Source organism: Budorcas taxicolor, chromosome 20 (assembly GCF_023091745.1).
Source record: "Budorcas taxicolor isolate Tak-1 chromosome 20, Takin1.1, whole genome shotgun sequence".
Classification (NCBI taxonomy): Eukaryota; Metazoa; Chordata; class Mammalia; order Artiodactyla; family Bovidae; genus Budorcas; species Budorcas taxicolor.
In genome coordinates this window covers 60,152,244-60,180,179 of record NC_068929.1, presented here as the reverse complement: position 1 = coordinate 60,180,179, position 27,936 = coordinate 60,152,244, and the positions used below count along the sequence as shown (strand labels likewise).

The following is a 27,936-nucleotide window of genomic DNA, read 5'->3' as shown; positions in this document are numbered from 1 at the left end:
GATTCTTTACCAGTTGAGCCACAAAGGAAGCCCAAGAACTCTGGAGTGGGTAGCCTATCCCTTCTCCAGCAGATCTTCCCACCCCAGAAATCAAACCAGGGTCTCCTGCTTTGCAGGTGGATTCTTTACCAACTGAGCTATCAGGGAAGCCCATATTCTCCATAATGTCTGGAATTGCTCCTCACCCTCTGGAGGCTTTCATTTTACCAAAATACGAGGTACCCTATCTCACCCCTAGACTGTCCTTTGCAATGTGCACGTTCCCTCTTTCTCCTTTACATTGTTTGAAGCTGTGGCAAATATCATTTGTGTTTATGAATGTTCATGAGAAAATTTGACTACTATGGTCATTGAAATCCAGAGGTAAGGATTCATTTTATTTTAGTTCATGTGTTGAGAATCCTCCTGATGATTGGGGGTCCCCTCTTGTTTCATAACTGATCACTTCACATCATCCATAGCTACTCTCTGACTCACATCTCTAGATAAGCTTTAAAATGAATTTTTCATCTTGACATTTGGGTCATAGGGAAAACAAGCTTAGATTTACTTCATCTGAGTCACTAACTCTGAAGTGAAAAGCAATGATAATTTCTAGAAAATGTAAATATTAAATATTTTATTGTCCTCGCTACATTATTAATGGCAAAGATGTCAACAAGGTGTGATTCATGGTAACTTGGAGTTTTGAGACTTGAGGAGAATATGTGTGTAGGGCTGTCCCTGTGTGTGTGGTTGGTTGTGTGGGTTCATTTTTTAATCATTTTCTTGCCAGTAGCATTTAATTAGATCACCCCTTTGTTGATGTACAAAGGAACATTTTTGTTATGAAATAATCTTTTATCAACAGAAAAGGTTTAAATAATTTCTGGGTTCATTGAAATAAGGGGACAGTGGTTATGAAAGTAAAATATATCCCAAATTTGGAAGTGATGTGCTAGTTGAAGTTCTTATATGGTAGTAGAAAATGAGCTAACTAACCAAGAAATGATGGGAAGACTCTCAAGGTACACAGACTAATGTGTGCATCTGTGTACACACATAGACATATACACTATTTGTCTATGTTTATTTCAATATAGACAAACATGTTATACTGTGCTGTTCTTAGTCACTCAGTCGTGTCTGACTCTCTGTGATCCCACGGACTGTAGCCCATCAGGCTCCTCTGTCCATGGGGATTCTCCAGGCAAGAATACTGAAGTAGGTTGCCATGCCCTCCTCCAGGCATCTTCCCAACCCAGGGATCAAACCCAGGTCTCCCGCATTGCAGGTGGATTCTTTACTGTCTGAGCCACCAGGGAAGCCCAAGAATACTAGAGTGGGTAGCCTATCCCTTCTCCAGAGGATCTTCCTGCCCCAGGAATTGAACCAGGGTCTCCTGCATTGCAGGTGGATTCTTTATCAGATGAGGTACCAGGGAAGGCCATAGACAAATTAAGTTACAATTAACAGAGACTTGCAAAATTTATGGTCAAATATAAACAAATGTTAATATTAACTACCAAACCACCAGTCTAATCATTTCATTTCTTGTGTAATCTTGACTGCAACTCTACAAATAGATATATTATTGAATAGTTAGTTTCCCTGTTAAGAAAATTGAGACCTAGAGAGATTTAGCCAGTTGTCCAATGTTATGATGATATCAGCTCTGACACTGAAGCACAAATTTGTCTAGTTGCCAATCTTGAGTGCTCCAAGCCTATTCATGGTAAATTTCCAATGGATGGTTGTATCTTCTAGTCACATAATGACCAACTGAAAGAGTTCACTTTATTGACTGAATGTATCTCCCCTAGTTCATATGTTGAAGCACTAATCTGTAACATGATGGTATTTGGAGGTGGGATCTTTAGGAGGTAATTAGAGTTATAATTCCTGAGAGTGACCAATGTCCCTATACAAAGGGAAAGAGATGTGAGTTTTCTGTGTGCAAATGTGTGTGTGTGTGTGTGTGTGTGTGTGTGTGTACACCAAAGAAAGGCCTTGTGGGATAATAACAGGGTGAAGAGAGCCCTCCCCAGACTGAGTAAGCCAGCACCTTGACTTTGGACTTCCCACAACCTTCAAAACTATAAGAAATAAACTTTTATTGTTTAAGCCACTCAGGCTGTGGTATTTTTTTTATAAACAGTTCAAACAAACCAAGACAGACCTGGTATATAAACTATAATACCCTCATTTAAAATATAAGTAAATTAAGACCCAGAAACTATGATTTGGGCAGAGTGATATAATTAGTTGCCATTTTTAATATCCTTGTGTGTCACCAACACTATTTCATCTCTAGGAGTGCCAATAAAACAGCCCTTTCCGTTTGCCCCCATCTTTAGGAGAGAGAAGTGTTGAGGAACCTTATATGCAGGCAACACTGTGAGTGTTGCGCTCTCTATCTGGTAAGCTGTACCCATCCTGAACTGTCCCAAGGCATGCAAAATCCTAATTATAACACAACCTAAAGGCCTGTGTGTGGTTCAGTCACAGAGACCCTTGGGAAAGCTAAAGAACTCTCAGCAGATAATTGGCCAGAAAAGGCTCTCTTGATTGTGAAAATGTCCAAGATTTCTCAATTAAATTTAACTATTCTCCCTGGCCAAGATTCTTTTTCTCTCCCTCTCTCTTTCTCAGTGAGTTTCCACATAACTGAACTCTGTAAATATAACCTGTGTCATTCTGATAAGTCAGTGTGTACCATCAGTAGAATGGCGACTTTTGGTCCCCTTTAACTCTATTTAAGAAGAACAGATTAGAGTAGATTAGAGTTAACCTCATAAAGTAGCCGGAGAATTATGGCACCCCACTCCAGTACTCTTGCCTGGAAAATCCCATGAATGGAGGAGCCTGGTAGGCTGCAGTCCATGGGGTTGCTGAGGGCCGGACACAACTGAGAAACTTCACTTTCACTTTTATGCACTGGAGAAGGAAATGGCAACCCATTCCAGTGTTCTTGCCTGGAGAATCCCAGGGACGGGGGAGCCTGGTGGGCTGCTGCCTATGGGGTTGCAGAGTCAGACATGACTGAAGTGACTTAACAGCAGCAACAGCATAAAATAGCCCAAGTTTTACTACTTAATTCCCCTGGAGGAACTTGGGGAAGACCAGAGTGTGGTTACAACAACGAGGGTTAACCAAATAAGACAGTGGCCCAGGATATTTTCTGTTGAGGTCATCTTTGCTAGAATGTAATAAAATGCAATAATTCTTCTTTCACATTTTCCTAAGATACTCTACAGTTAAATGCCCAACAGTTATGGAAACTTAGATGTAAGAGTAGAGGTAATCACTTTAAAAGTCACTCTTCCATTGTTGAATCTTGTTAATATGAATCTTGAAGAAATAACCACAAGTTATTTCTATGTATGATGAGTGGGTTTTGTTGGACTCAAATATATATGAAGCTTAAAGTAAAACTAAAATCAGGAAAACAAAAAGAAGTGCAAAAATACAAAACTTAAATAGAGATATAAAGATAGAAGTGAAAGTCACTCAGTCATGTCTGACTCTTTGCGACCCCATGGATTGTATAGTCCATGGAATTCTCCAGGCCACTATACTGGAGTGAGTAGCCTTTCCCTTCTCCAGGGATCTTCCCAACCCAGGGATTGAACCCAGGTCTCCCGCATTGCAGGCGGATTCTTTACCAGCTGAGCCACAGAGAAAGTCCAAGAATACTGGAGTGGGTAGCCTATCCCTTCTCCAGTGGATCTTCCCAACCCAGTAATCGAACTGGGATCTCCTGCACTGCAGGTGTATTATTTACTAATTGAGCTATGAGGGAAGCCCATAAAGACTGAAAGACAATACATATTCAATTACAGAAATCACTAAGTTCACAAAAGAAAGTGATCATTCTGATACCCTAAATCTAGGCCTCTAGGAGCTATCAATACAGTGTCCTGATTACATATGGGGATTTTTGAGAATACAAATTTGCAATGTTGCCCATCAGAACAAATAATAAAAAGAGATATCCTACATTTTTAGGATAAATGCATTTTTATCTATTAGAGATGAGTTGATTTTTCTATTGTTGATTATTGTATTTTGATATACCCCTACCCCCAGCACCCTGGTGGCTCAGAGGGTAAAGCGTCTGCCTGCAACACGGGAGACCTGGGTTCGATCCCTGGGTTGGGAAGATCCCCTGGAGAAGGAAATGGCAACCCACTCCAGTACTCTTGCCTGGAGAATCCCAGGGACGGGGGAGCCTGGTAGGCTACAGTCCACGGGTCTCAAAGAGTTGGACATGAAGGAGCGACTTCACTTCACTTCACTCCCAGAACCAAGTTGAGAATGGTAGGCTGGTTATGAGAGTTTAAAGCTCAGCAGTTCAAAAACAGATTCATCATGAGCACTGGCAATAAAACCTTCTGCACAAGAAATGAGATAAAGACAACAATTTATTCAGTAACTTCTCACAATATGGAAACCCCTGACACTAGAGACTGGCTAATATCTAAATATGAATGATCTAATCGTCTGCATCCTCAAAGTAGAGAATGGCACCCACGAAGAAATGATCATAGTGAAGACCCTAAATGACTGCACCTCTGAGAGCACTCCAAAGGAAGTTTGCAGCGTTTGTGTTACAACGCTGTCACCCTCTACACCTTCCTCTCCACTCAATGAAGTCTGTGTCACCAGCCTGGATGCTAAGCGCACATTCATGCTGCCCCTTCAGTGCAGATGACTACACTGCCTGGGAACGGAGCAAGATGCAGAGACAAACTTTAACATGAAGTGTCACTTCCCTTCGTTGGTAGTGAGGGAAGCCCTCCCTTTTCTAGAAGGTCCTGACATAATTTGGATTTGCTTCTCAACCTAATATCCTTAATCCAGCTAATGACCATCCCCTCAAATCAGTTAAGCTAAAACCCGATGATCACCTAGGTAGTCTATCCTCTTGCACTGAATTCTGCTAATTCTGTCTTCTTAACAAATCTGAGATAAAATCATAGAACAGAGAACCTTCTGTCTGTGACCCCAATCAGTGATGTACTCTCTGAGGACAGGAATCCTAATCCAATTGCTGATACATAGTAGGAACTCAACAAATCTTTGCTAAATGAGAGGGAGTGAGAAAGAGAAGAGTAACTGTCACTGGAATCTAAAAGGTGATAAGACTGACTCCATCTGGGTGCAACAGTCTTGTTAAAACACAAAATGTCTCCAGTACTGTTCTTTCAAAAGTTAGAACAATACCTGGAGATACCAAAGACAAACTGAAACATGTATTTCGAGACTAGAAATGAAAAGGGTTTAAAAATTGGGGCCTTTATTTCATAACAGTGGGTTTTGCCCCAGTGGCTCAGACGGTAAAGCGTCTGTCTACAATGCGGGAGACCCGGGTTCGATCCCTGGGTTGGGAAGATCCCTTGGAGAAGTAAATGGCAATCCACTCCAGTACTATTGCCTGGAAAATCCCATGGGCAGAGGAGCCTGGTAGGCTACAGTCCATGGGGTCACAAAGAGTCAGACACGACTGAGCGACTTCATGGTCACGTTCACGTTTCAAAATAAACACACACACGTACACACAGCCTGCCAGAAGTAGAAGAGCGAAAATTCTTTACAAGGGCTTGTTTTAGCCTCACTAAATTGTAGCAGCCTCTCCCTCTATCTTGTTGGCCTGGTCATCAAATGTTTACTTGAGTTAAACAATCATGAATGATATAGTTACAAATGCCTGTGCCAGACCAAAAAGCCTACGATTCAGAAGTGGATATTCTCTTCTATTTCCAGACAAAACAGGAGAATTAAAAAAAAATGCTGGCCATTTTTCTGACCACTTGCTCTCTTCAGAAATCAATCCATCAATTAATTATTTTAATGATTTCTTTTCTTCCTTTGTAGAAAGGAGATTCTTCTTCTGCTCTTTCAATCACCAGCCCTGGAGCACAAATCTACCATAGGCATATTCACAGAATATTCCTCAAAAGCTGCAAACTTGTTATACATTATAAAATACACAGTATGCAAATTTTTTTAAAAAAGGATTACAAGAATTCACTGGAGAGAATTGTTATATTATCTAAGTTTCCACCCAACAGGGCTCAAGGAAAAAAAGATCTGTGGATATTACTATTTCAATAAAAGACATAAAGGAATGAGTCCAATACTTTTTTTTAATATATAATACAGGTATCCTAGAGTTCCCCTGGGCTTCCCAGATGGTAAAGAATCCACCTACCAATGCAGGAGACCCAGGAGACTCGGGATTCAATCCCCGGGTCCGGAAGATCTCCTGGAGAAGGAAATGGCAACCCATTCCAGTATTCTTGCTGGGATAATCCCATGGACAGAGAGGCTACAGTCCATGGGGTCACAAAGAGTCGAACACAACTGAGTGACTGAGCACACAGACACACAGTTTCCTTGTAACTGGAAGCATGGATTAGAATTGGTTTAATTTCAGTTGAATGCAACTCCAATTCTGTCTTTCAAATTATGGACAGATGGAACACCTGGCATCAGAGAGATATGAAGTGGACAAACACAGTAACTAAATCTCAAAATTAGGAAATACTGGTATGATTTAACCCAACCTGTTCATATGCAGAGATGAAGTCTCTGAAGCCCAGAGAAGTGACATAGCTTGACCAACGGGCCACAGTTATGTTCAAAGCCAGAATCAGAGCTAGACCCTTGAAGCCTGATCCAGTATACTCCTCTGCAAGAACTCAGATTTCAGGAGCCATCCCTGGCCAAAGCTTGTCCTCACACGTGTGTCTCTGACCCGAGGGATATTACCTGACTATGACTAGACAGTCAAAATCTTTCTTCAGTAACACAAGAGGCTGTGACGGTCAGCTCTCCTCTGACCTTTATCCTAAAGTGTGCATGGCCGCATCTGGGTAGGAGAGGGGAGGACTATAGTGACCTTCACAATATATAAAATATTAATAAATAACTCTGCAAACCTCAATGCTACAGCATCTGGTTTAAAGATAGATGTCTATCTTCTGTGAATTAATTCTTTAAGGATTCAGGATCTACCTTGGTAGATTTCCATTTGTTTCCCACACTCTGGACCAAAGCCAGTTCTGAGAAGGAGGCTATCGGTGGACTTTTCTTAGTGGCAAGCCGAAATATGTTTATGCAAATTTCCCTTCCATCTCCAATGGATTAACTACTGCCAACCTGCAGATTATGATTTTATTAACCTTAGGGATAAACAATACATGTATTGATTCTTCCATTTCATGGGGTGAGAACAATATTTTAGAAGTTTTAATTGAAATATCTAATTAAAACCTGTTTATCTTTTGACCTGACATAGGCTAGTTCACTTTTGTTTACTTTGCTTTTCATTTCTCTTAAATCACACAGACTGTGGGTAAATATTCCAAACAGAAGCTGTCGTCTCAGCATAAGCAAAATGTGTAACTCTTTGACTTCAGCCTCATAACATCAGTAATATTTTGTAGTTGAGAATATCAATTAAATTTGATATATTTGAATTGATGTTAATTAGAATTTTTAACCTGAATATAAAAATGCTCAGACCTTGCTGCTGCTGCAGCTAAGTCGCTTCAGTTATGTCCGACTCTGTGTGACCCCAGAGACGGCAGCCCACCAGGTTCCTCCGTCCCTGGGATTCTCCAGGCAAGAATTCTGGAGTGGGTTGCCATTTCTTTCTCCAATGCATGAAAGTGAAAAGTGAAAGTGAAGCCACTCAGTCGTGTCTGACTCCTAGCGACCCCATGGACTGCAGCCCACCAGACTCCTCCGTCCATGGGATTTTCCAGGCAAGAGTACTGGAGTGGGGTGCCATTGCCTTCTCTGGCTCAGACCTTAGACTTCCTTCAGTTCAGTTCAGTCACTCAGTCGTGTCTGACTCTTTGCGACCCCATGAATCGCAGCATGCCAGGCCTCCCTGTTCATCACCATCTCCCAGAATTCACTCAGACTCAGGTCCATCGAGTCAGTGATGCCATCCAGCCATCTCATCCTCAGTCGTCCCCTTCTCCCCTTGCCCCCAATCCCTCCCAGCATCAGAGTCTTTTCCAATGAGTCAACTCTTCACATGAGGTGGCCAAAGTACTGGAGTTTCAGCTTCAGCATCATTCCCTCCAAAGAAATCCCAGGGCTGATCTCCTTCAGAATGGACTGGTTGGATCTCCTTGCAGTCCAAGGGACTCTCAAGAGTCTTCTCCAACAACACAGTTCAAAAGCATCAATTCTTCGGCGCTCAGCCTTCTTCACAGTCCAACTCTCACATCCATACATCACCACAGGAAAAACCATAGCCTTGACTAGACGGACCTTAGTCGGCAAAGTAATGACTCTGCTTTTGAATATGCTATCTAGGTTGGTCATAACTTTTCTTCCAAGGAGTAAGCGTCTTTTAATTTCATGGCTGCAGTCACCATCTGCGGTGATTTTGGAGCCCAAAAAAATAAAGTCTGACACTGTTTCCACTGTTTCCCGGTCTATTTCCCATGAAGTGATGGGACCGGATGCCAGGATCTTCGTTTTCTGAATGTTGAGCTTTAAGCCAACTTTTTCACTCTCCTCTTAATATACTATTATTCTGTGATCTAGCAAGAAAATTCAAGGCTGAGATGTGATTCTTTACATAAATAATTCTTATCAAGAAACTGCTTCACTTAAAACAATGGAGATAGAAATGGATTTTGGTATGGTAATATTAAATATTTTATCTTTAATATGTTTCTGCATAGTTTTTGTTCTATTACTTAATAATAAATAAAAAATTCACAAAATAGCTAATTACTTTGGGTTTTTAGGGAAATTTTTTCCTCCATTTCTGATCTAAAACTAAAGTGTTAAAACAAATATTTATTTCTGGTATCATACCTTAGGTATTTGAGACAGTAACTAAAGAAGTAGTTTCAGTTTATTGAATAGTCAGGAACATTTTATAAATTACCAATTCAAGCTCAGCCTGTAACAGGCTCTGGAGCCACAATCTTGCATCCCTCTTCTAATCTGTATGGCCTCTGGAAACTAGTTAATGGTACCTTAGTTTTCTCACCTCTGAGATGAGAAGAGTACCTACACCCCATAGGGCTGTTATGAAAACTGAGTGTGAAAACCAAAGTAAAGTGCTTAGAATGCTGCTTGGATCACAGTAAACATAATCTTAGCCATCACTGGAGATTTGGTTTGAAAACCTCCTTTCAACATGTTTGGAAATGCACTCATCTCTGTGGTTCTTCCTGACCCCAGAGGAACCCTGTCAGGACACCTACTTGTGTTCCAAGTAGGAACATAGTTTAGAAAAATCACCACATTCACACTCTCCTTGGTGAGAAAGTTCTTTGTTGCAAAATCGTCTGAAGTCAGGAGGTCCCCAAAGACTGGGTGCCAGTTCTGATGAACCATCTAGGTTCTGAAGTGAAGGAGCTGCTTTACTTCACCGTTCCCATTACCACAGGCGCCTTTGCTTTCTCTTCCAAGGAAAACTTGCCGTGTCCAAGTTGAGTTGGCCTCTTTAATAACCTCATTTTAGAGTAGCCTAGGGATATATTCAGCTCTCTCCAAAGTTGCTGCAATTGTTCCAAGCCTCATGTGTTTAGAAATCACACAACCGCTCTTGTGGAAAACAGTCAAGTTGGAGAGAGAGTGAAGTCGCACAAAACACACACACACACACACACAGGTGTGCATGCTCACATACAGAATGAAACCACAAGGGATGTCCCCTGCTGACCCCTCAGCTGCTCCCAATAATCTCGGATGACTGGTTCCCTGGCTCCTGGATCTCTGCAGCCCCACACACCCACCCCCTTCACGTCCATGTGGATGACTTCACCGTGACCTGACTTGTGTAACTCTTACCCTGTGCTGTCCCTCCTTCACTTCAGCTCAGGCCTCCCCCTTCCAGAAACTGGTCCAACCACAAGCCCTGACACTCTCCCAGCATTGCTGGCAACCACCACCTCCAGCGCTTCTCACTCATCCACTTTCTTCACTTTAAAGGTGGTGGTGGTTTAGTCACTAAGTCGTGTCCGACTCTCGCGACCCCATGGACTGCAGCCTGCCAAGTTTTTCTGGAGTGGGTTGCCATTTCCTTCTCCAGGGGATATTCCCGACCCAGGGATCAAACCCGAGTCTTCTGCATTGCAGGCAGACTCTTTACCAACTGAGCTACTTCATTTCAATGAATGCACCCTATTCTGCTTCCTTATGACTTCAAGCCCCTCTATTGGGCAATCTTCCTTGGTAAGCTTCTTTCTGGCTTTGGTTCCTTCCCCAGTCTCTGAGAAAGCAATCCCATCCTGTAATTACTCTCCACCTCTCAAGGTGAAGGACAAGGTTGATCTTTGTCCTTGCTGGTGTTCCAGCAGCTCTGGATACAAAGCCTCATCCTAACCTAGTCTCACTATTTCACCCCTCTGCACTCACTCCTCAGCCCTAATGGGTAAAAACATACAGCCTCCTGGCCCTGTAGACTGGGGCACCCCTGGCCCAGCCTCAGGAGGGCACTCAGCCATGTCCTGTGGTTCTGCTTGTCTCCTGGCTCAGCCTCCTCTCCCCAAAGCTCTCTGCAGCTGACCATCACTTATAATGCTCTCGACAGACTCTTCTCCCCACACAGTGCCTTCTCCATCTCAGCAGAGGACCACACAACCTACTACCAAGCAGGGGATGCAGAAGAGGCAGATTCGATCTCTGGGTCAGGAAGATCCCCTGGAGGAGGAAACAGCAACCTGCTCCAGTATTCTTGCCTGGAGAATACCATGGACAGAGGAGCCTGGAGGGCTACAGTCTACAGGGTCGCAAAGAGTTGGACATGACTAAGAGACTGACCACACACCCACCTACTGCCTGAGCAACAGATCTTTTGCAAGGAGGTCCCTCTGTTTACTCTCCCAGAGAAGTGCATGAGGCATCTACAGTCATGCCTACCCTTTCCTGCCCCGCCTGCCCATTTCAGGGTCGGAGGACCCTTCCTGTGCAAGGCAGACCCCTCTCCTGAGTGCTGAGTTCCATCTCTGCACCTAAAGGGCATCAAGCTGTGTCCCACCCCCCTGGATCTTCAATCTGCCTTCTGATTCCTTCTAAGTCTGTCTTCTCAACATTTGCTCAAACCTCACTCCGCCATGAAAACAAGCGAATAGCAACTTTCTCAATTCTACACCCCCACCTCTAGATTCTACCCTCATTTGACTGTGCTCTTTTTCAAACATGATTTATAAACTTACATCCTGAGCCCCTTCTGCCTATCCCAGCCATTCTCTGCAATCTGTGTCTATCCAGCCAACCCCCACACTGCCAAATCCAGTGATGCATTTTGGCTTGATTTCACCTACTCTTGATAAAGCATCTGGCACTGTCAGCCGCTTGCTTCTCCGCCCCCAAGTCCTTTCCTCACCTCACCCGACCCCACTCTCTCCTTCTCTGGCCATGCTCATCTCTCTGCTTGCTCTGTGTCTGTCTTCTTCAAAATGCTGCTCGTCTCTCCTGAATCACTTCCCTTGCAGATGCTGGTTTCAGCTACCAGATATAAACCCCCAGCTCAAATTTCCAACCCTAAGGATGATTACCTTTCCCCCATCTGCTCTCACATATATTTCTCTCCTGGCACTTTCCATGTTGTATCTTAATTGCTCACTTCCCTGACGGTCTCTCGCCAGCAGCTGGAGAGCAGAGAGGATGCTATAGTCCAAAAGCTCTTCTGCAAAGGGCCAGACAGTAAGTACTATAGGTTATACAGATATCATAGTCCCTCTTTGTTGAAGCTGCAACCACTCATTGATAATATATCAATGAATGGATATGACTGGGTTCCAACAAAACATTTTTTATGGCCATGGAAATTTATATTTGACATAATTTCCATATGTCATGAAATAATATTCTTTTAATGTTTATTCAACCATTTCAAAGCACAAAAATCATTCTTAGATCTTATATGGTAAAAACAGGCAGCAGACTCTGAACTAATTGTATCTCTAGCCTGTGCTCCAGGCTTGGGACACGATAAATACCCAATTAATGTTGGCCCAATAGATGACTAATACTTGTTTGGCTAAACCACCCCCAATTTCACGCGCGCTTAGTGGCACAGTTGTGTCCCGACTCTTGGCGACTTTGTGTCTGACTACAGCCTTCCAGGCTCCTCTGTCCCTGGGATTCTCCAGGCAAGAATATTGGAGTGGGTTGCCATTCCCTTCTCCAGGGGATCCTCCTGATCCAGGGATCAACACAGTGTCTCCTGCATTGTGGGCAGATTCTTTACCATCTGAGCCACCAATTGAGAGAGGTTGAAAGATTCACACTTTTTTCTAAAGAGGAAACAAAAGTCACCAACAACAATATATTTGATCTGCTGCTCAGCTAATCATGTCCATGTTTCGCCAAAAAAAAAACTTGAACTGTACCCAGTCACAGGAGGGGAAGGTCTGGGGTTGGGTTTTCTCTGCCAGGAGGAGGGCTGAAGAGTAAATTCACTTTGAGAGACCCTTTCAGCACAGCCCTGAGGGTAAGGAGCAAAAGCAAGATCCCTTCTACTTTCTTTCCTGGGGTTTTAAAGGTATCAGTACCACTAATAACCAACTATGACAGTAATCTTTGGAAAAACTGGTAAACATCAGTATGATTAAGGCATAGACAAGCCTATAATTTGTACCTCCAGAGTAAAGAGATAATAACAGCTTACTTCTCTCAGCATATAAAGGGTAAAGAGCTGTTCTTTCCCTAATGATGTTGAATTACAAGGGGCCACTCTGCCTCTCCTTCCAAGGGGTCTGGCTAGATTCTAAGTGAAGTTGGGGCATTTCCTGGGGGCATGAAGCACACCAAGATATTCTGAAATCAGGAAAAATGATTTGGGCTTGTAAAGGAATTCTGCTCTAAGAAATAATTCTAAACGAACCAGGAGAGCATTCAAATCTGGTTGACAGCCCTGGCTGCAAGGGTAACACCAGGCAGCGTGGCCAACCTCCCAGCCCAGTCTTCCCCTGGGGAGATGTTTGAAGAGAAACCCAAGGGAACTCCGGGCTGGAGAAGAAGGCTTCTGTCTGTCCTAAGTCAGCAGCTGGGCCAAGGTCTCCCAGGATGCCAAACTGAGATGCTGGAGGGATGTTGGTCCCCAATCAAATTATAGACCAGGAAACAGAAGAAGGAAATGGAGCTGAGGTGGCTGACTGGTCCTCTCCTGTCTAGAGGGAAAACTGTAATAGGAAGATTCAAAAAGGAAGCACTGGGCTAATTGACTTTTCTAGCTATTTTGCCAAACACTTTTTAAGTTGAGCTTCTTTCCTTCTCACATCTTATGATTCATGCAGATGCACCCACATCTGTGCTTTCTATGAAAACAGGTGCGACACAAAGGCAACTACAACCCCCACCATCCACTGCAATGCAGAGCGCCAACCAGGGCACGCAAGTAGCTTTCACATCCCCATCCTCTCCCCAAGGCTCCATGTGGACCTACTGGCAGTCTAAGCTCTGTTTTCCCAAGTGATTCCAGTGACGCAGATCCCAGATTTGGTGGTGATGGTGGTGGTGGTGACTGGGGTGGGACAGGGTGGACTGTCTCCCACCAAAAAAAATCTACTTCACGTGCATCTGAAATCTCATGATCAAAGTTGCTGGCAAGCTTGAATGAGTCAGGGCTGTGTCATTTGGGCAGAAGAGAAGAAGAGAAAAGGGGTCCCCCTGTCCCACAGAGAAAGCCTCTTCAAGTGGAGATGCCCCACTTCAGGTCAAACTGGGCTCTGTGGCCCAGGCTCTCCGCTGGGAGGACTGGGCAAGAGGTGACCTTGGCGGACATCCACACCTGCTCTGTGCAGGACCTCACCGGCCCTAGGAGTGTGGTGAAATGGAGTGTTTGACAAATTCTATATTTATCCATACATACTCAACAGCTTAAGAAAATGCTGTCTCTCAGCATGTACACACTACTATATATAAAATAGATCAGTAATAAGGACCTACTGTATAGCACGGGGAACTCAAATCAATACTCTGTAATGACCTATATGGGAAAAAATGCTAAAGAAAGAGGGGGTATATGTATCTGTATAACTGATTCACTTTGTTTTATACCTGAAACTAACACAACATTGTAAGTCAACTATACTCCAATACATTTTTTAAAAAAAAAGAAGAAAGTACTGTCTCTCTATCACAGCCCAGGGGCTGCACATTTTGCAAACCTCACCAACAGCTGCACCTCTGTTTCGTGATGACCCCTTGTGACAAGGTAAGAACAGGGAAGGGGGTACTCTTCAGTAAACCCATTTTTTTTTCTGCTCGAAATTATTGTGGCATGTTTCAATTCCAATACTAATTTCCTTCAGTAAATGTGTTTTTCACCTAAAATACTCTAAGAAATATTGTCAACTTCTGAATCATGCTGGGAAGTGCCAGGAAGCATGGAAAATTTTAAACAGGGGATGGTTTCAACGTCACTGATATTTTGTTCAGAAATATAAATATGCATTAGGATTTTGTTCCCTTAGTTGATTCACTTTCTCAATTATGCTTCACTTATGTAATTAGGCTGTATGTGTTGAAACCCAGCCACAGGAAGGAAGATGACCTAGAAGCATCATTTTAGGGGAAAACAACCCCACCATGAAATACACATTGGTCATCCTTCATGGCAAGGATTCATTCCTTGTAACCAAGACTCTGAATATCCGGAAACTTTCTGTCAAACTTCATCTTTCCTCATATAATATTAAAAAAATGGAAAATTTGCATTTTATACTTCCCATCAATCAAATGTTAAATTCTGTGTTACTTTTAGCTATTCTGACGGAAGGAAAAAAAAAATAGAGAAGTGAAGCAATGTCAAAAGCAAGAGAATTTGTGCCTTTCAAAGAGAATTATTGTGCCTTTTAAACAGTAAATGTAATTCTAATATCATCAATCCAAGACCACAGGAAACTGTTGTATTTATTTGTTCTTCCAAAGTTCTAGAATGAAATGTGAATAAAAGTTATCAACTGGTAACTCTAAATAGTTTTCTTGCATTTGCCTGAGTAGCTTTAGCTAGATTTATTATCAACTATGAAAAACAGATTTTCAAAAGGGCCTCAATAGATACAAACATTTATATAGATTAAAAAAAATGGACTTGAAACTTAGAAAAACCTTATATTGGAGAGCATGAAATTTCTGCAGAAGCACTGTTCAGTATTGACTATAATTGATGCAGAAAGAAGAAGGCACCTTGATCTGATCCTTATTCTAGTATGTCTGGGGTTATTTTTGAATACAATACTGAAATACTGGATCTGCTCTGAAGATCTTGGAAAGCAAAATCCAGCAGGGGTGATCCAGATCACTGCCTCCCAAGACCCCCAACCTTCTCCAGCACATTCAGGAGCCCTGGGGTCACTTTCTTCTATACCTATCACACTGTTAACACTGAAAGGCTTTCACTTCTCAGTCTCTTTTTCTCATGTAGTAAACATCCCCAGAAATTGCTTTAAGAAAAATTGCTTCCCTTTGTCGCATGGCTCTGTGGCTAATGTCCCAATTCTGTTATTGCTGACTCTCCTGATTATTCTATTTCTCAAACTCAAGTACAAGCATGCACAACAGCGGATATACTCTCTCTCTCTCTCTCTCTCTCTCTCTCTCTCACACACACACACACACACACACACACACACACAGATGTAATGAGCAGGAACCAGAACTACCTCACAGGATGCTTTCGAAATAATGAGATAAATTATAAGATGGAATTTACACTGTCCTTCTCTTGAAAGCTGCACATGGCAATCCTGATGTCCCTGAGAGACGCCAGACAGGACAAGCCGCATAGGAGCAAGGTCCGGAGTGGCCACTCCCACTTTCTTAGATAAACTTGTCCCACAAACCTAGATAGTCATGTGTTCAGTTGCTCAGTTGTGTCTGACTCTTTGTGACCCCATGGACTTATACAGTCCATGGAATTCTCCAGGCCACTATACTGGAGTGGGTAGCCTTTCCCTTCTCCAGGGATCTTCCCAATCCAGGGATTGAATCCAGATCTCCCGCATTGCAGGCAGATTCTTTACCAGCTGAGCCACAGGGAAAGTCCAAGAATACTGGAGTGGGTAGCCTTTCTCTTCTCCAGCAGATCTTCCTGACCCAGGAATCGAACCGGGATCTCCTGCATTGCAGGTGTATTCTTTACCAACTGAGCTATGACAGAAGAGCCTGGTGGGCTACAGGCCATGGGATTCACCAGGCAAGAATATTGGAGCGGGCTGCCATTTCCTTCTCCGGGGATATGGTCATAGAATGGATTTTAAGAAAACCACTCTAATGGCGTTAAATACAATCCAAACTACCGATCACTATGTCGAAAAAGGAAAGTGTGAAAAAGATCTCAAAGATATACATCACCATTGGAGAGGGGACATTTCTGCACAGGAAGTGACATGAAAAAGGGCAGTGGGAGGGAAAGGGTCTTTTTTTTTAAACTTCATATAATTTCGCAGTTGTAAACATGAAAGGTGTTTTAGTCTGAATACATATGTGTTTATATTATGTGGATGACTAACAAAACCTTTCGAAAGAACAACAGTGATCCAGATTTCTAAATTTCGTAGCCATAACCCTCATCACCCTTCCCTTATCATTCCAAGGAAGATACGGATCTTCCAGATGTGGTTTCGGCACTAACCTGGCATGTGCAGGAGACGAGGTAGGTATAAGCACTGCTGCCTCTGTTCCAGGAATCCCACATTACAGGGAACACGATGAGGCTTTTGTTTTAGTTTACTGCTTCTATGAGAGACTGAACTCACCTCCTCAGGGTCACCAGACACTGAGGGGACCTGGTAAGGGCCCTCAACTTTCCAGATGCAAGTTCATCAGATGACTCCCTGTCCTATGGTCACATCTCAATCCCTCATTTCTTCGAGTCACTCAGAAACATATTCCTCTTGTGGTCCAAGCATCCTTAGAGGGACACGGCTGATATAAGCAGGAGTCTTGTTTTTTCCATGTGCCATGTATGGAGCTGAGAACCAGGTCTTGTGCCCAGAGCCTTCTGCCAGGCACTTGCTTTTAATTTCTGAGTTGGCTCATCTTTCTGCGTCCACTGTGCAAAACTTCTTAGGAGGGAGCCACTGTAAGCCTGCTGTGACTATTACTTCTCCCTAAATTGCTGCCCCTGGGCTATAGCATCTCAGTGATTGAGATCCTTTATATTAGTTTTCCTAGTACACAGTTATAGTCTGAATGCCATCTACTTAAATATTTAAAAGAGCTCCCCAAATATAATCTAAAGTTACATCTCTCTGTACTCCCATTTCCTTAAGACGGCTCCCTCTGACAGCTCTCTGTCTAGCTCGGGACCACCTCCCTCTCACTGTTAATACTCTTCTCCCAATCCTCTTGCACTCATTTTCACTTTATTCATCTCATGAAACAGAGTTACTTCATCATTTAGGAACTGTAACCTGTTATAAAGACAAGGTGAAACTTGTCAATCAAACCCGTACACATTTACCATCCCATCATCTAGAAATCTGTCCAATATGGTAGCCATGAGCCACAGGTGGTTATTTATGTGAAGTTTCAGTAAAATTAAATTTAAGATTCAGTTTCTCATTCACACTAAGTACCTTTCAAGTGCTCAACAGACAAATGGAGCTAGTGTCTCTGGTACTGGGCAACACAGATACACATTTTACTCACTGCAGAAAGTTCTGAAGAACTTTGGACAGCCCTGATCTAAGTATTCAAGCTATCATGGTACCCAGACCCTTGGGAGAATTCAAAACTTTAACAGCAAGAAGAAACTGGATCTTGAGAAAGCAGATATATTAGTTGATAATAAATGAAAACAACGAATTAACTTTGGGAATAAGTAAATTTCCCCAAGTTATTTTCCTAAACATTATGTTGGCTTCCTGGATGGCGCCAATGCAGGAGACACCAGAGATGTGGGTTCCATCCCTTGGTCTGGAAGATCCTCTGGAGGAGGAGATGCCAACCCATTCCAGTATTCTTGCCTGGAGAATCCCATGGACAGAGGGGCCTGGAGGGCTATAGTTCATGGGGTCACAAAGAGTCGGACATGACTGAGTGACTGAGTACAACACGTTACTTACCCTGACTGGACTATAACATTGTTTTGATTCTGGAATAATCTTCTATGAATTGACAGAAATATTTTTTAAGAAGAACATTTATGAAGCTGTCAACCTGCTCCTTTTCCGTTTAGGTATAAATAAGTTTGAAAAGCTTAGACAAACAGGAATATGGGAATGTTTCCAGCCGCCTTAAAGCCTTCCAAATGGAGAGCCAATCTTACAGCCTCTAGTGGTGATAAGGGGGCTATCTCCCCATGTGCCAAGCATCTCTTCATCCATCAGCCTGCTCAGCTATCGCTTCCCCATGAAATCTGCCTGAAACAGTTCCCTTCCCACGTCAAACAACCAGTGTCAGTCTCCCCCAGCTTTGCTCAACTACCATCTCCTGTGCTTAAGTCCATCACTGCACATCCTGCTGAATTCTAGCTCTCATATCTGTCCTCCCTGTGTGGCTGGGAGCTCCTAGAGGGCAGGAAAGTGATTGGCTCTCATTTGCACTCCCAGCACTTAGCACTGTGTCTGACACATAGGAATCTGATTGAACTGAACAAACTGGACACAAAGATGTACACTTTTCACTCTGACTCTGGTCTTGCAGTCACGGGTATTTGAGGTATAATCAATGGAAGCTACTTTGTTACTGTCTACATTTAGTTAGCTGACATTTTAATTAATTTGAAGTGTTAGCAGGAATAATTACCTGCCATGATCCAGCTGGCTGTTGGTAGCCTACATGTATTTGCTTTCTAAATCTAATAGGTTTCCAATTTCTTGGGGGAAAAATAAGCTTTTCTCTGGGTCCAAAATGGAGAAGGGAAATGGCAACCCATTCCAGTATTTTGGCCTGGAGAATTCCATGGACAGAGGGGCCTGACGGGCTACAGTCCATGGGGTGGCAAAGAGTCAGACACGACTGAGCGACTCTCACTTCACTTCTGGGTCCAAAAAGGCTAACTAATGACATTGCAAAGTGAAATAAATACTGTTGTTCCATCTGAATTCTTTAATATTTTTCAAAATATACAAATAAATCACTGAATGATGGGATTTTGATTTGATGAGCCAAAAGACAATGAAAAGCATTGTCAATATTTAAAACCTAGATAAAAACTCACTCTCCAAAGCTTCTCCAGGAAAATGTCCACTGGGTTTTCTTCCTAAGAAACTTAACTTTATAAAATGGGCAAACACCCACATTTCAAAAGGAAGGCCCAAATACATCTTATGTTGTCAAAAAGATCATTAGTGCCTATGTATGTGCTCTTAAAACCAGAATCCTAATAATCTTGATTAAAAGACTGGCATCAGCAATCAAAACTCAAGATATAATAACTCAGTATTAAATATAAGCTATGATATTCAAGAAGATGATCTCCTAAGCAAGAAAGGCCTGGCCCTTTCAGTGCTGTAATCAACTCAACTGGAATTGTTTTTCCCTTCAGGTCAGATTAGGAGCCTAACTGTTCTTTCATTTTTCATCTCTCCTTTAAATATCAGTGGAATACCACATTTTATAACTTTTATATTGAAAGATAGAAAACACTATTTCTGAATTTATTGAAGGATTTGTAGAACAATTCTGTAATCCTTCTCAATTTAGAGCCATACCTGAGATTTATTTGAATAGAGAGTTGGAATTTCCAATTGCCTACATATGTATTATCACATTTAATGCAAATTGTTCATATACATGATTAGCCCAATTATTCAGGCCGCATCTGCTCAGTTTACATATTTTTCATGGCATCTCCCTCCATTCATTTTTCCTTCTTGATTTGAAATGTTATACTTTTCTTTCTTACTAGTCTTGTGTTAGTAACACTGGCGAAAAGAAGAAAAAGAGGTGAAATTCCAGCTGATCATAGTTTTTAAATGTACAAAGTTCTCTTAGAAAAACTGACTGAGAATATTGAAATTGCTGCTAATTGAAAGGCTTTTGTGAGTAGAGATACTACTCTAAGTGATTTCAAGTCTTTCAGTGTTTGTGTCTTATTCAAACACACCTAATCTACAACTCCCAGTTACTAACATAAGTATTTTATAATAGTCTTTTCCTTTATTTAAGTCTGTGTGCTATGGAGGCTTATCCCCATTTTTATAGGTGAGGGAAAAAAAAAAAAGGAATAGAGAGAGAGAAGGTTGACCTGTCCAAGCAGGGGCCAGGGTTAGAAACCAAGGCACTCGATGGCAGGGCGAGTCCGTTCCCTGAAGTCAGTGGCTCTCGCATCACCTGCCCGTTGGTGAGCTTGTGAACACAGATGGTGGCTGGAGAGGGGGTACTCTGAAGTGTTGGATTTGGCAGGTCTGGGGTGGCTCTTGAGAACGTGCATTTCTTTATAAGGCACTGCAGATGCTGCTGTGACCAAGAGTGGTCCTCGGACCATACTTTCCTCCGTGGGCTCACTTTACATCCCGTAAGTTGTGAGCCACATCGGAGCAGGGGCTCGCCTGGGTAAGGTATGGTTGCTCTCCATGCCTGTCCACTGGTGCCAACTGGTCACCATTGCAATGCCTGTGGCACCTCATACACATCAAGTAGATGCTGCCTGCATCAGCTTCTGTTTTCCCATGGTACAAGGGAAATGAGATTGGGCCAGTGAAACGTGTAAAGAACCTTTTTTGTAGCGTCTATTTTGGCTAAAGTGTCCCATCCTTTTCCTCTTCTGAACCACTAAATGTAATAAGTGAAACTAAGCGGCACAGCATGGCAAGGAAAACTGTCCCCAAGTCCTTACCCTTCCAAGGAGCCCTTTATGTCCTGGGCAGGGAGTCTGAGGTTGCCTGGCCACGAAGTAAGACCTCCAGGTATCCGTGTTCTCCCCAGACACACACTATGGCCGTTGACATTAGTCAATACCTTCCCAGCTTCGTGAGGGGGATTTAGTTGCTATTCTTTCTTGACAATTAAATGACCATCCTTCCATCGCCCACCCCCAAATAATTTCTTCAACTCCTCCTTCTTTATGGTGCAAAATAAACCACTTTAAAGGGGCATTATCCTGTTAATTTTATTTTTTTTTTTCAGATTACTTGGGAACAGAGACGCTATGCTTTTTGAGAAAAGTGGTGGATTGTGGCGCCCCAGGTAGTTAATGAGTTAGAGAACCAAGATCACGTGAACCACCACATTCTAGGTGAGATCCGACTGATGGAAACGAAAGAGCTGGAAGAAACGAATTACTGACAGTTTGTTAGCGTTGAACGTCATGGTCTTACCTATGCACACTAGATCCATAAAACCATACATTCCATAGCAGATCTGAAAAAGGATGTCCTTCCTCTGCCACACTGCATAGGGGCTGAAGGCGGACCAGAGGAGCCAGGTCACACTCGCTATTAAGAACAGGGATCCTAGAATTACAGCGATCATCTGAACTTTCTCAACCAGTGTTATAGAAATGCTTTGCCACTAAAAGAAAAACAGAGGCATGTAAGAAAAAGTGCTGTGGATAATTTAAAAAGAAAAAAAAAAACATTTTTAGCCCCATGTTTCTCTTCACATTAGACCCTTTTCAATCTGATCGGTCCCCAAATGAATATTTTTTTCCCATTTCATTCAGTGTATAAAAAATAGACCAGTAGATAAAGATTAATGAATTGCCTCAACTTCATTACTTTCAGTAATTCACCACTCTGCAAATTTAATCTAGTTTTATTCCAGATAACCGTACTGAGTGTGAATGGCTGAGGAATATTTAGTACCGAGGAATCACATTGTCATCTTTCACACACGCATGAAATTAAATGCACTCTGAAGAAACATGGTAAGGGCTCCTCTGCCTGGAAATTTATTTTGCTCTTAATACATCTGGCTACTGCAAAAAAGGGAAGTTATCTCCTTTAGTGAAAAAACATAAAAAGTAAATAAAGAATCTATATAAGAACATCTGTGAAAAAGTCATTTAACACACTGAAATAATTATAAGGAAACTATAAAACTGTGTGTTATCTGTTATTGCTATATTTCATATGCTCAGATATTACTGGCTATTTATTATCTAATGAGCAATCCATGAAGCCATTCTTGTCAAGATTTAGAATTTGTACTTTAAGGAGTATCTTTGAAACTCTCAAACTGTATAAGCAACCACCATTCAGTGGAGACAGTAATTTGGTGTCCAAAGCATCAACATTTGAGAGGATTTATTGTACAAATGATGAAAAATCTTTCAAGGGTGTTAACAACTTGAGAGAATTAATTAATCATGTTCTCACTTTTGCATCACTGAGACAGAAACACAACTAGAATTGCTATTATGGTCTGCCAGTAAATCAAGCAATGAAACTCAAAACAACCCGCACAGTCTCCTCGTGTGTGAGAGTTGTGCCTGTTACAACATATGGCTTGTCAGAAGAATTGCTAAACAGTTTAAATAACCTTTAAAAAACAAATGAGCTTCAACAGTCAGAATCCACTGGGTGAATCTGACAACCTCCTTAAACTCTTTACTTACCTGGAGTGTGAATATGTGAATTCCCCAGAAAGAAGTCTATCACTACTCATAACTTCCCTCTCTTCCTCATTGCCTCTGTCACCACAAATAAGTTACATATAATGATTTTAAGCATGATTTGAACATTTCGTATTTTTAAGACACATAAGTCTACATTTGTTAAAGATTAAATATTAAAATGAATTCAAAATACTTCATTCTCTCAAGTCACTTACTGGCTTCTCTTGAGAAAAAAATACACACACAAACCAGAACCAAATGAAAAAGTTTGTGGATTCTATAATGAAGACATTTTTAATCATTTTAATATGAAGACTAATTTATTGAAAAGTGGTTCTTATCTTTATAAATTTGCATGAATAATAACTGAACTAGTCAATATCATTTTATCATATTATTATATCATTACAAATAAATCAGTATTATATTTTGAGCACATTTCTGAAGCTTTATTTTTTTTTCCACTGTCTTCCTGACATAACATTAAGCACATTAATTTCAAATGACTAGGCATTTGAATTTTACACCATTTTAAATTTGGTGTTGCCAGCCAAGTGTGAAGTGTCAGTGTCTGTGGTCTTGTTTCGTTTTGATGTCCATTAAAGTCTGCATGAAATACAACAACATAGTAAGCAACACAGAAAACTGCTTCCAACTAATCTCCAACTGAGATGGATGCTAACAGGTCTGTATACACTATGTTAGTCTTTATCAATTCACACAGATGAAAACAAAGCATCATTTTAAACCCATGAGGCAAAGGTGTCCAATTTGTGTACACATGTATGTATGTTTGATTTTCACAGGATGGGCTACAGGTTTCAAAATACATACGCCTGCATCACAGGAGTCAGAAAGTCAAAAGTGTGTGACGAGGGTTCACCAGGAATGCACTCTACATACTGATATCTCTTTTCCTTTTGCCAGGAATCCTTTATGTTCCAGATTCATTATGTAATTTCGGCGGCATTAAATTTGGACAGCTCAATATTGTATAATTAATTATATTTTGCTCCAGTTAAGCTTATTAATTAATTAGTTGATCCAGGCTGCCTGCATGACAATTGAGTAACAGCATAACTGATGGTGGCCACAGACACCCTCGGGGGCACTTGGATTTGGGAGAACTGGTGGGGCTGGTTTTATGGTGCCGTGGTGCATCCTGGGACAAGGAAGCTGGTGACTCTGGGTCTCAGAGTCAGCTGACTGCCAAGACAGGGAGGCCGTGCTCAGGCAGCAGGCTTCCCAAACATGAGGCTCAGCGGTGCCTTGACAAGAAAGGTGAATGAACAACAAGACAGATTTACTAGAAATAAGAAGCATATGGTATCACTTATATTTGGAATCTTAAAAAAAAAAAAAAAACACCTTGATACAAATGAACTTATATACAAAACAGAAATAGGCCCACAGTCAAAGAAAACAAATTTATGGTTACCAAAGGGGAAGGGTAGGGGTGGGAAGGGATAAATTAGGAGGTTGGGATTAAAATATACATACTATTATACTTAAAATAGATAACCAGCAAGGACCTACTATATAACACAGAGAAGTGTACCCAATATTTTGCAGTGAACTATAAGGAAAAAGAGTCTGAAAAGAACAAATATATGCATATGTATAACTGAATCACTTTACTGTACAAATGAAGCTAACACAACATTGTAAGTCAACTATACCCCAACAAGAGAAAAAGGAAATATTGATGCTTCACACGTGTTTGGTGTTACCAGATTTAAAATGGTTTAAAATTCAAATGCCTGGCTGTTTGCAATCAATGCATTTAAAATTATATCAGGAAGCTAGGATAAAAAAGAACAACTCTTGATTACAATACACCTGGAGGCTCAATTATTTACTATCACAGAAATGATTTTTTAGTGGTGGATATAAGAAGTAATTTGAGACTTTTGAAGTTTATTTTTAAAGAAGGACAAACTGTTCGAAATCTGCAATGAGCTCCCTGCAATTTTGGTTTTCTGTTACTTCGCTAATAGTGCAAATGTGCGTCCAAGTGTGTCTGAAAGTGCATGTATATTCTTCACATGCTGATGAACCTTAAAATTGGTACTATTTCACTGAATAGCAAATGAGGACAAACCATTACTGAAATTAAATTTATGAAACCAATTATGAACTTAGAGATTGCCCTTTGACACTGACACCATCTTGATAATTTCTTCACCCACTGTATACCGCTCTCTTATTTTTACCATTATGTACAAAAAGTGGGATTTTTCACATTCTTCCCCTAGGAAAAATACTACTACTTCCCACCACAAGGAAATACTCCTTGCCCTGGAAGACACTCATTATCTACCAGGCTCAGCCTAAAGGAACTGTGTTAATGGACCACTAGCTTGGACAATAAAAACAGTAGACAAGTGTCTTGGGGCATCTCTCTCTACCACAAGGATACTGAAGGCCTGGACGGCAGTTTGTAAGGCACTTCTGAATCTTGAACAAAATTTGTCAACTGCTGAGCACTTTTTTTCTCCTCTAAAACTTCATACATAAGTATGTATATATATATTTTTTCACTTAAATGTCTTCCCAAGTTTGGAAAGGAAAGTAACAATAATCAGATTGGTTTAAAGCCAATAATTGCTATTATTTTCTTTCAGTCTATAATATGTGAATATGTATGACTCTTTTATATTCCTGAAAAGCTGTTCACCTCTACACAACTATTCAACCTATTGTTTCTAGAAAAAATGGGACCAATTGGTTCCTCTTTGGGAAGTTCTTCTAATTTAGTGTACTAGAAGAAGTAATTTAATATTCATGCCCTGTATTTATCCAGGACTAATATGTGTCAGGCACTTTTATAAGAAGTTATACATATTAACTCATCTAATTCCCCTGGCTACCTTAGGAGGGAGGTACTATTACAATCCCCATTTTACAGATAAGGAAACAGGTAGAGAGAGGCTTAACAATTGCTCCAAATTGAAATACCTAGTAAGGACTGGATTTGAGATATAAACCCAGCTAGTCTGGCCTCTAGGTCATGCTCTCAACCCTGTTACTATTCTGTGTAATAATTTCATTGAGCTCTGATAACAGTTCATTGCATGCACGCATGCATGCATGCAAAGTCGCTTCAGTCGTGTCCGACTCTGTGCGACCCCATGGACAGCAGCCCACCAGGCTTCTCTGTCCACAGGATTCTCTAGGCAAGAACACTGGAGTGGGTTGCCATGTCCTTCTTCTATACTCCATCATTTCAGTGCCATGGCAGTTTTTTGATAAAAGCTTCAAGACTGTCTTTTCTGGTCTACTGAGACAGCTTTCTAGCTGCATAGCCAGCTGTGAGTCACTCACTGATCCTCTATTTAACACCCAAATCTATGTTTCTAATGAAAGAAAACCTGCCCCCATTGGGCTGGACTCTGAGCTCCATTAAGGAGGCTAAATATTTGGTTCAGCACATATTCCCAGGGCCTGGCACATAACTGTTGCAGGAAGGATGGAAGAAAGGGATGGAAGAATATCACAAGGAAGACAGGGAAGAAGGGAAGAAAGAGGGAGGAAGGAAAGAAGCAAGGTAGGGAAGGAGGGATGAAAGGAGGAAGGGAGAGAGAGGGGAGAGAGAGGTATACTCCTCAACTCAACTTCATCTGATTCTCTGTATTCTCCCAAAGGCTGTGTACCTTTAATTAGGTCCCTTCTCTGCTTTTGAGCCCGTTCTCACTTGATGAAATCTCTCATCCATCCACAACTTGCTATGATGCCAGCTCTTCTAAAAAGGCAGGCCCCTCCTGCCCCTTCTCTTCTAAGCAGAATTCCTCCTTATGGACCCCACGAGCCACTCTGTATACTTCTGATTAGCATGGATTTCTTTCATTGGACTCCCATGTTGTCTTGGAATCCTATCGTCCACACATTGCATGACATGATAGCAGAAGCTGAGTCTCACCTCCCGTCGTGTTCACCAAAGAGCAGAACGCACCTAGTCAATGCTTTAAATACACCATACCTGACTTTAGTTTCCATCACCTAACTGATTGCCAGATAAACATTCTCTCCACATCCATTCTGTCATTGCCGACAGGATAAAGTTCAGCTCTGGCGAAGCCACCAGTGAGTAAAGAAGTGAGAATTTAAACTCAGATTTGTTTCCAAAGCCTGACTTCTTTCTTAAGTGTCTGCCTCTGCATACTGTCTGCTTTTCACATCTTCTGTCTATTTAAACTGACCCATCCTACATCTAAAAGCAAAACCAAAGAGGACATGGCTATACCTACCTAAAGGTAACTCTAGGGATGAAAAAAGTCAACAAATGCAAAAAGCAGATCAGCAGAATACCAACTAAACCTGACCAATAGCTTTTCAAATGGGATCGATCCTCACATACTTCTTCAGTATGAAAGTTGCAATTCGTTAAATGAATATTGGGCTTTCCTTGTAGCTCAGATGGCAAAGAATCCACCTGCAATATGAAACCCAAGTTAAACCCCTGGGTCAGGAAGATTCCCCTGGAGAAGGAAATGGCAACGCACACCAGTATTCTTGCCTGGTGGGCTACACAACTGAAGGACTAAGCACATACACATACACGTAAATGAATATTAACATAATGATGACATGCTAACAGAATTATACTTCTTTAATTTTAACAAAGTTTGGAAGGAATTAAATAAACTCATACTGGAAACTTTTTAACATTCTCTTTATATATAACTGTTCAGAGATGTACCAAGTAAGGTCCATCGGTGCTAGAAAGACACAGACAAGTGTGTGTGGCCCCAAACGGGATATGATATTGTGTGAGGGTCCATATTGGTTTGGTATCCCCTTCATGGGAAACTTGATAAGTATCCCAATAATTTCTATAGACTGCTCTGAAACCATGGCACTAACTGTTGCCGTTACCAATGAAATCATACTGCAGCCATGAAATTAAAAGACACTTGCTCCTTGGAAAACAAGCTATGACCAACCTAGAAAGCATATTAAAGAGGAGGGACATTACTTTGCTGACAAAGGTCCTTATTGGTCAAAGCTTTGGTTTTTCCAGTAGTCATGTACAGATGTGAGAGTTGGACCGTAAAGAAAGTTCAGTGCCAAAGAATTGATACTTTTGAACTGTGGCGTTGGAGAAGACTCTTGAGAGTCCCTTGGACTACGAGGATATCAAACCAGTTAATCTTAAAGGAAATCAATTCTGAATACTCATTGGAAGGACTGATGCTGAAGCTCCAATACTTTGGCCACCTGATTGGAAAAGCTGACTCACTGGACAAGACCCTGATGCTGGGAAAGACTGAAGGCAGAAAGAGACCAGGTTGACAGAGGATGAGATGGTTGGATGGCATCACTGACTCAATGGACATGAGTTTGAACAAGCTCTGGGAGATGGTGAAAGTCAGGGGAGCCTGGCGTGCTGCAGTCCATGGGGCTGCAAAGAGTCGGACACAACTGAGCGACTGAACAACAGTACAATCACAGGTGTATTACTGTCT

The 27,936-nt window shown here is 41.6% G+C and overlaps 1 protein-coding gene across 1 annotated transcript in view; it reads right to left on the bottom strand.

The window, feature by feature from the left end:
* MARCHF11 (membrane associated ring-CH-type finger 11) overlaps window positions 1-27,936 on the bottom strand; it is a 115,541-nt gene that overhangs the window by 5,317 nt on the left and 82,288 nt on the right. Inside the window, exon 3 of the mRNA XM_052659323.1 lies at window positions 21,234-21,426. Within this exon, the coding sequence (XP_052515283.1) occupies window positions 21,234-21,426 (193 nt within the window). The remainder of the gene's footprint in view (window positions 1-21,233; window positions 21,427-27,936) is intronic.